This window comes from Mytilus californianus, unplaced genomic scaffold, assembly GCF_021869535.1.
Source record: "Mytilus californianus isolate M0D057914Y unplaced genomic scaffold, xbMytCali1.0.p SCAF_2, whole genome shotgun sequence".
NCBI lineage: Eukaryota > Metazoa > Mollusca > Bivalvia > Mytilida > Mytilidae > Mytilus > Mytilus californianus.
The window spans coordinates 56,844,562-56,855,451 of NW_026262668.1; the positions used below are offsets into that span (position 1 = coordinate 56,844,562).

The window sequence follows — 10,890 nt, forward strand, 5'->3', positions numbered from 1 at the left end:
AGGAGGAAGTGTGGTCATATGAAAAAACTAATTCCCATTGGCCTTATTATCAATGCTCATGATTGACTCATTTGGAGAAAAAGTATAACATAAATCCATTGATCAATCATTCTTAGATTACTGAAGAGGGTTTATCCCTTGCCAAGGACCATACTGCATCTTCTTAAATACACAATCTATGCCATTGCTCAAACAAACAATTTTATTCAACTAAAACCCTCCATCTTCATGAATATGAAACCAGCAATCTCTATTTATCTGTCTAGTCTTTATTATCAAACTTATTTGTGGAACACCTCAAATTGTAATTGACTGAAGAGTAAAAGAAAGAGGGTATAGTGCATAATTTGGTACTGCTGGTAGATTTTGTCATGTCTATACTCAGGACAATTTTAGAGCTTTACAAATAGTAAAAACACTTGTCTATTGTTGAAAACTCAACGTAAACCTCAAAACATCTTTATTATTTTTTGTGCTGTTGGGTTGGTGTTCCATAAATGTGTACCTCACATCTCTTTTTTATTCCTATATAATATAAAAATAAAATTAATAATACCAGATTTACTAAAATTTTATGTTTGATAAGAATTTTGATACATCTTTGAAAATGAATGATCATCAAAAATACATTTTAAGATACAAAGGAAATCTTTCCTTTTCCTTATTTTGTAATTTTAAAGTTCTATAGAGAAATTTGGCTTAATATATAATGAACAAAATCTTTACTATTAAATACGTTTATCAATTACAAAAATATCATTTATAAGGATTTAAAACTGGCAACAAGTTGATGAAATGCTTTTAAAAAATAATAAAGTAAAAAATAACTAAAGGATGTTCGTGCAGTACAAAATTTACACCAACATAGAATCCTTAAATTTGAAAATGTTGGCATAGGTTGAGTGATTTCTACCTACTTACAAATTACAAAAGAAAAAGAAAATACTGTGACCAATGTTGAAATAGGAGATTCATTCTCTAGAAAAAAAAAACGATAATGATTTATGAAATGGCATTTTTTTTTACACCTTTATGCTTGTCAATGATTATATTCAAGATGCAAAGCATATCTGGTTTCAAAACCAGACATGTTGCCCTATGTTTCTACAAAATACATCTTTTCTATCAACACAGTCGTCAATACAGCTCCTTAAAAAAATATGTTTAACAAATAGTTGCATCACAAATTTTCGGAACTCTGGCACAGGACTTCTGATGGAATTGCTCCTGTTCATTCCAATCCAATAAAAAACAATGTTACATAGTTATTGCACCAATGATAAAACTGTTAGTTCATCTCTGTCTGTTCTGAGCAGCCTCTTTTCTTGCTGCATCTTGTAACAATTGTGTATCACATTCATCTGCAGGTAACTGTACATATCTGACTACTGAACCTCTAATAAAACAATTCTTCACTGATAACTGAAAAAGAGAGCATGTTACTATCAACAATTTATTTTGAACTGAATATTTTCAGTTAAGTTTTTTATTTAACTTATTATTATAGGTGTTGTAGTAAACAAAATTTCATTTTTCTATGAACTTTCGATGTATCAATCAATACACTTATATACATAAAATATACTGGTACTCGAAGATATTGAAACTGATGCACAATAGGAAATAAAATACAAACTTGACAAAGTGATGCCCCTGCACTCCACTCTGAAGTAACTGTATTATAACAAAGTCAATGTAGGACTTTCTTTGAGAGCACTTACAACATGCACAAACTAACAAATCAGAAACATTTTACCAAAAGTACATCGTTTCTATTTATATATCAAATGTTTGTTTTCTTCTTTTGATTTGGTTTTGTAAATCAACTTTAAGATAATGTATTTAAAGATTATCGATGGTTTTTCAAACAAGAGGGTGTTTCCCAGCTACAATCTCATTGAAGGGTGACAGCCCTGAGATGAGATTTGTCCGAGAAACATTCTCTAGTCCATTGATAATCTGTTTATCGCTATTCTGCCTATGACGTCATTGATGTCTATATTGACAACGTCACATGCGCCCTTAGTTTCTGATGATAATTTTCCATCTCAACCGAGTAGCATGATATGAAAATTTACCACAATAAAAGATCAAAGGAAAAATGCACAAAATAGCGATAAGATCTAATAGTCTCAGTAAATAGTTTTATAACGATAAATTGTCATCTTATGGTTATCTATCTTCCAATTGTGGTTTTTGTCCCCTCAGTATCTTCTGCCCCTTTTGTGAAACTTTTGGTTAAAGTTGGCAATAATGATCCAACATGCTCTGGGTATCATTCAGACACTTGGGCAATAAAGATGTAAAGTGTAATTGTTTAGTAATTGATAAGAAAGTCCTACCATATGTGGATATTTATCTGGATCTGTGACCTGTATGTCTGTTAATTTAATATTCAGGAACTGATCTACTGAATGTAATGTACCACATATGCTACAAAATATATAACATTTAAAGCATCGAAATACATGAAAAAACGTAAAAATGTATTTCAGATTAAGAACTCATCAAACATAACAAATATCTTTCTTTAGGGTCTTTTTAAATTAGGACTTATTTCTACTTGCATGAATCAAAATAACATAAATGTGGATAGTGTCCTCATGTGGACACAGATGATGCCCCCCCTTGCATATCATATAGTTATAAAGGGACATAACTGAAGAACGGTAAAAGTAACGCTACCCAAATTTAAACTTGACCTGAGTTTTGTGGTATTAAGCATTGTGTGTAAGTCTCATAACATTTGGTTGAGGCTAACTTAAGTAGAGAACAGAAACTAAAAATTCAGCAATTTTTCTATTTGTAAACATGCATAACTCTAGAACGGTTGTGTATAAGTTTTATAACATTTGGTTGAGACAAAGTAAAGTTAGAGAACGGAAACAAAAAATCAGCAATTTTTATGTTTATAAAGGGACATAACTCAAGAAGGGTAAAAGTGTCGCCACCAAATTTCGTACTTAATCTTATTATGTAGTAATTAGCATTGTGTATAAGTTTTATAACATTTGGTTGAGGCAAACTAAAGTTAGAAAAAGGAAACAAAAAATTTGTACTTGATCTTAGTTTTGTGGTAATGAATATTGTGTATAGGTTTCATAATGTTTGGTTGGGGCAAACTTAAGTTACAGAATGGAAACTAAAAAATTTGCAATCTTTCGATTTATAAAGGGGCATAACTCAATAATGGTTAAAGTGACACTACCCAAATTCAACTTGATCTGTGTTTTATCATTAAACATTGCATTGTATAAAGCATTGATTGTAGTTGATTCAACTATAATCATGGACAAAGGAAGATAACTCCAATTTTAAAAATTACTTGATATTTAGAAGAAAATAAAAATTTGAAATTTTTCCATTTATAAAGGGGCATAACTCTAGAACAGTTAAAGTGACGCCACCAAAATTCATACTTGATCTGTGTTTTGTGGTAATAAGCATTGTGTATAAGTTTCATAACATTTAGTTGAGGCAAACTTAAGTTAGAGAACGGAAACTAAAAATTTTGCAATTTTTCCATTTATAAAGGGCATAACTCTAGAACAGTTAAAGTGATGCCACCAAAATTCAAATTTGATCTGTGTTTTGTGGTAATAAGCATTGTGTATAAGTTTCATAACATTTGGTTGAGGGAAACTCAAGTTAGAGAACGGAAACCAATTTAAGGACGTACAGACAGACAAGGGTAAAACTTAATGCCCCCACCGCTACGGCGGGGCATACAAATAATACTTTTGTCCAGATCTTGATACATATATGGAAAAATTCCAGGCTGTTTGTAAAAAGAAATCTTAGTATCATAAATATGAAGTGACTGTCCTAAGACCTGAAAATCGCTTAAATACTGGTACATGTTGCAATTCAGTATTATATCAAATATTAAATCATCCCTTTTAAAATACTTGAGATGAGTAATGTGTGACAAAAATTTCCACGTTCAGTGGAAAATAAAACCTCAAAATATCATGAAACAGGAAATTACTGCCACCCATGTCTGAAAATCCCTCACAAAAATATGACTTACACAGTACATCTTAGTTTTGTCAAATTCCAAATATCAAAATGTTCCTTTATCAGACAATGAGAGACATGAGAAATATGGTATAATAAATGTGGATAGTGTCCACATGTGGACACAGATGATGCCCCTGCTTGCATATCATATAGTTATAAAGGGACATAACTAAAGAACGGTAAAAGTGACGCTACCCAAATTTGAACTTGATCTGAGTTTTGTGGTAATAAGCATTGTGAGTAGGTCTCATAACATTTGGTTGAGGATAACTTAAGTAGACAACAGAAACTAAAAATTCAGCAATTTTTCTATTTGTAAACAGGCATAAGTATTAACTCTAGAACAGTTTTGTATAAGTTTTATAACATTTGGTTGAGACACACTAAAAAATTCAGCAATTTTTATGTTTATAAAGGGACATAACTCAAGAATGGTAAGAGTGTCGCCACCAAATTTCGTACTTAATCTGTATTATGTAGTAATAAGCATTGTGTATAAGTTTCATAACATTTAATTTGGTTGAGGCAAACTAAAGTGAGAAAATGGAAACAAAAAATTTGTACTTGATCTTAGTTTTGTGGTAATGAAAATTGTGTATAGATTTCATAATGTTTGGTTGGGGTAAACTTAACTTACAGAATGGAAACTAAAAATTTTGCAATCGTTCGATTTATATAGGGGCATAACTCAATAGTGGTTAAAGTGACACTACCCAAATTCAACTTGATCTGTGTTTTATCAGTGGAAGTCAAAATTAAACATTGCATTGTATAAAGCATTGATTGTAGTTGATTCAACTATAATCATGGACAAAGGAAGATAACTCCAATTTAAAAATTACTTGATATTTAGAAGAAAATAAAAATATTGCAATTTTTCCATTTATAAAGGGGCATAACTCTAGAACGGTTAAAGTGACGCCACCAAAATTCAAACTTGATCTGTGTTTTGTGGTGATAAGCATTGTGTATAAGTTTCATAACATTTGGTTGAGGCAAACTTAAGTTAGAGAACGGAAACTAAAAATTTTGCAATTTTTCCATTTATCAAGGGTCATAACTCTAGAATGGTTAAAGTGACAACACCAAAATTCAATCTTGATCTGTGTTTTGTTGTAATAAGCATTGTGTATATGTTTCATAACATTTGGTTGAGGCAAACTTAAGTTAGAGAACGGAAACTAAAAATTTTGCAATTTTTCCATTTATAAGGGGGCATAACTCAAGAACGGTTAAAGTGACACCACCAAAATTCAAACTTGATATGTGTTTTGTGGTATTAGGCATTGTGTATAAGATTCATAACATTTGGTTTAGGCAAACTCAAGTTACAGAACAGAAACCAATTTTGGGACGTACGGATGGACGTACGTACAGACGGACAAGGGTAAAACTTAATGCCCCCTCCGCTATGGCGGGGACATAAAAAATCATGTGCTCAACTGGTACAAAAAATATTCAAAATTTTGTCAAACAGGAAGAGACTGTCCAATGTTCAATGGGTATAAAAACAAATTTAAAAGTGTCTTAAAACACTGGAAGATTTAAATTTGCTTTAAGTAATGGTACAACCCAACATTAAAAAGTTCCTGGCCATATATGAAATCATTTCTTTATACAGAATCTTAGAAACATTCAATGTTCAGAAGGTTCTGTTAAGAATCAAAGTAATGTCAAACAGGAATTAACTGGCTGCAAATCTGAAAATCAGTTTCAACTTATAACTTAAGGTACAACTCATTATTACAATAGATATAAGAAGATGTGGTACGAGTGCCAATGAGACAACTCTCCATCCAAGTCACAATTTGTAAAAGTAAACCATTAAAGGTCAAAGTACGGCCTTTGACACGGAGCCTTGACTCACACCGAACAGCAAGCTATAAAGGGCCCAAAAATGACTAGTGTAAAACCATTCAAACAGGAAAACCAACGGTCTAATCTATAGAAAAAACAAGAAACGAGAAACACTTACGAACCACATCAACAAACGACAACCACTGAATATCAGGTTCATTATTAAGTTGAAGACCAAATATCAAATCATTCCATAATAAAGAAGCTAAGTAATATGAAACAAAGGTTAGAGACAAAGCAAAGGACAAACACGGTGAATGCAACATGCAACTTTGTACTTGGGGCCTGGGGTGTTTATATTATAAACATGATAAAAATAAGAAGATGTGGTGTGATAGCCGATGACAAGTATCCACCTAAGACCAAATCATGTGGATGAAAACAAGTGTAGTTACTGTACATATAACTCTTAGATTCTTACCTCAAATCATTCTTTAGTTCCACAACCACATCCTTACCAACTAAAGATTTGAAGAAAGAGTAAAACAACTGAAATCAGAAAATATAAACATGATTTATAGGTATAAATGCATTCATATTAATGCATTACAATTTTAATTAAGGAGATGTAGTTTGATTGCCAATAAGACAATTTTCTCCAATCTTAATCAGCTCACCAAATAAGAAGGACCCAAGCAACAACAAAACACCATATAGTTTTCAATAATGAACAATACCAATACCATATGGTAGGCTATTAAAGGCTTGGAAAACAAAAATTAAACAGGGAAAACTAACATACTGATTTAAGCTAAAACATAAAACGAAAATCAATAATGATAGATGACAACTATCAACTATCAATAAACTGTTGACACAGAAATACGTCTTGGTTGTATATAATTTGATAGTAAAATGCAAATGTTGAAATTAAAATAGCAATACTTTAACATGTAAATAATACAAAATACTCAAAGTCAATGAACCATAAATGAAGGAAAAGGGCTGAAGAATTTCTGAGATATAATATGCTGATACAACTGCAAACGAAAAATTATTGACTTTCCATACAGCTGCCATATGCGGTTCCCCTTAACTGACCTAATCACAAACTTTAACAATTAAGTCAATGAACCATAATGAGGGTGTGGGGTTATATAATCTCCATGGAAATGAAACTGCATACTAAATATCATTGACTTAACATTAGTGGTTCATCTTAAACTGACCTATTAAATCACAAACTAATACATGTAAATGAAGCAAAAGTTTCAAAGTCAATAGACCATGACTGAGGGAGCAGGGCCAAATAATCTCCATGGAAATGAGATATGCCAATGCTTATACAACTGCATACCAAATATCATTGACCTACCACTAGTGTTTCCCCATAAACTGACCTAATCACAAACCAATACATGTAAACTAAGCAAAGTTTAAAAGTCAATAGACCATGACTGAGGGGGCGGGGCCAAGTAATCTCCATGGTAATGAGATGCGCCAATGCGAATACAACTGCATACCAAAAATCATTGACCTACCCCTAGTGGTTCACCATAAACTAGACCTAATCACAAACTAATACATTGTTGATGAGGCCGTTGCCACCTGAAACAGCATACCTATGTCTCGCTTTTTGACTCCGTCAAGGCGAGACAAAAATGATCTGAAAATGGTTAAAACATCAAACAGATTAAATTTTTTAATTGGTAGAATTTCTTTAACATGTTTAAAAGTTTTTGAAATGAAAACCAATCAAAACATTTTAATAGAACAGCATGAGAAAACTTATTACAACAAACCAATTAATTATTTTCTATTGTGTATTCCAACTTCTTAATTACATGTGCTGAACTTTAAACCATATACAAAATGTATCAATGATACCTATTTCATTAAAATCTGAAATTGTAAAAAAAGGAAAGAAAAAGGTAATAAATGTGGATAGTGTCCACATGTGGAAACAGATGATGCCCCCGCTTGCATATCATATAGTTATAAAGGGACATAACTAAAGAACGGTAAAAGTGACGCTATCCAAATTTGAATTTGATCTGAGTTTTGTGGTAATAAGCATTGTGTGTAAGTCTCATAACATTTGGTTGAGGCTAACTTAAGTAGAGAACAGAAACTAAAAATTCAGCAATTTTTCTATTTGTAAACACGCATAACTCTAGAACGGTTGTGTATAAGTTTTATAACATTTGGTTGAGACAAACTAAAGTTAGAAAACGGAAACGAAAAAATTCAGCAATTTTTATGTTTATAAAGGGACATTACTCAAGAATGGTAAAAGTGTTGCCACCAAATTTCGTACTTAATCTGTATTATGTAGTAATAAGCATTGTGTATAAGTTTCATAACATTTGGTTGAGGCAAACTAAAGTTAGAAAACAGAAACAAAAAATTTGTATTTGATCTTAGTTTTGTGGTAATGAATATTGTGTATAGGTTTCATAATGTTTGGTTTGGGCAAACTAAAGTTACAGAATGGAAACTAAAAATTTTGCAATCTTTCGATTTATAAAGGGGCATAACTCAATAATGATTAAAGTGACACTACCCAAATTCAACTTGATCTGTGTTTTATCAGTGGAAGTCAAAATTAAACATTGCATTTTATAAAGCATTGATTGTAGTTGATTCAACTTTAATCATGGACAAAGGAAGATAACTCCAATTTAAAAATTACTTGATATTTAGAAGAATATAAAAATTTTGCAATTTTTCCATTTCTAAAGGGGCATAACTCTAGAATAGTTCAAGTGACGCCACCAAAATTCAAAATTGATCTGTGTTTTGTGGAAATAGCATTGTGTATAAGTTTCATAACATTTGGTTGAGGCAAACTAAAATTAGAGAACGGAAACGAAAAATTCAGCAATTTTTCCATTTGTAAAGGGGCACAACTCTTGAACGGTAAAAATGACGCCACCAAAATTCATACTTCATCTATGTTTTGTGGTAATAAGCATTGTGTATAAGATTCATAACATTTGGTACATATGTACGTACAGACGGACAAGGGTAAAACTTAATGCCCCCTCCGCTACAGCGGGGGCATAAAAATAATATTAGGTGCCGAAATGACTTTAAACATTTTAAATAGGTGCTGATTTAACTAAATGCAGATTTGACCAGGTACCGATTTTACTTTTTTTATAGTATAGGTGCCGAAGTGACCAGGTGCCTGTCAATGTTTATTTGTTCCGCCTAACAGATGTTCCACTAGAAACTTTGTTATAAACAATGCCATAATATCTGTTCCTGTTGGAACAAATATTCTATTCCATTTATTCCGTTAGGAACATATACTGTAATATTTATTCCGCTGGAAATGATATTCCAGAATACTTTTTCCATTTGGAACTTATTCTCGATGATTGGAAGTTCGTTACCCCAAATCTAAACGGAAGAAAAATTTGAAACCTTGGAGCAAATATTATCCACTATGGATGTAAATATTCTTTACTTATTTGCAAACAGTCTGATACATTTAATTGATGAATAGCTACAGAAACATGGTCAATCTTTCTATGTTTTGTATTGTGACCTGATTCCGTAAAATAAGTAGGCATGCTTGTAAGTTCATGACCTTTGTCTTGGACGGTGGCTTTTGCGCATGTGCAACAATATATAGGGCAGGCCTATTGTTTTATGTATTTGAACATTACAGAAAAAATTTGAGATCACATAACAAATGAATATCTCGAAAAAAAGAGAGATTGGGACATACAATGTACTCACTTTTTATTCTCCCCACAAAAACTATTCTAATTTTTACATGTGACTTTCAATGGTCAATTGGGAAGTCCAGAATTAAACACTTTAAACATGTTTAAGATAACTATAACGATGTCACAATGTCATTAATGCATCAAAGTATTTTTTCATACTTTTTCATCCCTTTATAGTTTACTGTTCAGTGTGAGCCAAGGCTCCGTGTTGAAGACCGTACTGTGACCTATAATGGTTTACTTTTATAAATTTTTACTTGGATGGAGAGTTGTCTCATTGGCACTCATACCACATCTTCTTATATCTATTTCAACCAATTTGCATTCAACATGTTCAATGGCATAGGATTAAATTACTTTTACGAGCCAATATTCGGCAGGTTTTGTTTTATCAAAAAATATCATATCATTTTCTGATCTAAAAAAATCCGCTCGCATACAGACTTTAAAAAATTATACTCTTGGCCTTAAAAAAAGGGATAAGAGGCCACATACATGTAACCTAAAAATAGATGATGACTCAATGTTGAGATGTCAATAACATTGCTGAAAGAATTTTCCCAAGAATTCAGCAAAGTTATAGGAGAGGAATAAAACAGTAGTAGTGGAAATAGACGTTTAAACAAATAATATGCTAGAACATACACCACTTCTCTTTTTCAAGCCGATATTACTGATAATGCAATGAAAAATATTCGCTTAAGTTTTTTTGAAGTAGCACGTTGCCGATGATAAATACTTTTGCATGACGTCACGAATAAAGTCGAAATCCTCAAATGTCACGATTTTGCAAGCATAACGAACTTGCAATCATCGACGATATATTGTGTTATTAAATTATGTAGGAACTTCTATTTCGTGACATGCAGAATTTGTGCCCAATACCACGTCTACTGATAATCTATGAATTAGATGTTCAAATACGACCTGTGTCGGACTAATGGGTCGTCGATTTAATGGGGTGTCGTACTATTGGGTGTCGGAATTTAGAGGCGACCCCGCTGGTCTCGGTGAGTGAGTGACGCTCAGCAGCAGTGACAGCAGTAAATAGTAAAATAGATCACTTGAGGCCATGGATGGACTTTTAACTCATCTCCTCCTATACACTTTACGACCAATCAAAGGTAGTTGATGGGCTGACATAGCTAAAAAAATGAAAAATGGACGTTATTATATGAAAAACAAAATGTAAAATTTTCATTCATGCTTTTACCCACCATTTTGGATTTTTATCTCGTCATAAAGGAGACTTCACTAGAAATAAAGATAGATAGAATCTTTATTCATAAATTTATTAGCCATAATGTTTCTTTGTATTTATTTTTTCCAAAATTTA

General features: G+C 32.0%; 1 protein-coding gene across 1 annotated transcript; it reads right to left on the bottom strand.

Annotated features, from left to right (window-relative positions):
* Positions 1–553: 553 nt before the first annotated feature.
* On the bottom strand, positions 554–10,889 carry LOC127730087 (U6 snRNA-associated Sm-like protein LSm2). The gene is made up of 4 exons (XM_052238142.1): positions 10,772–10,889; positions 6,299–6,366; positions 2,343–2,433; positions 554–1,422 (listed from the first exon to the last, which is right to left on the bottom strand). The coding sequence occupies exons 1-4, from the start codon at positions 10,772–10,774 to the stop codon at positions 1,294–1,296; spliced, it is 291 nt and encodes a 96-aa protein (XP_052094102.1). The 5' UTR covers positions 10,775–10,889; the 3' UTR covers positions 554–1,293.
* Position 10,890: the final 1 nt, after the last annotated feature.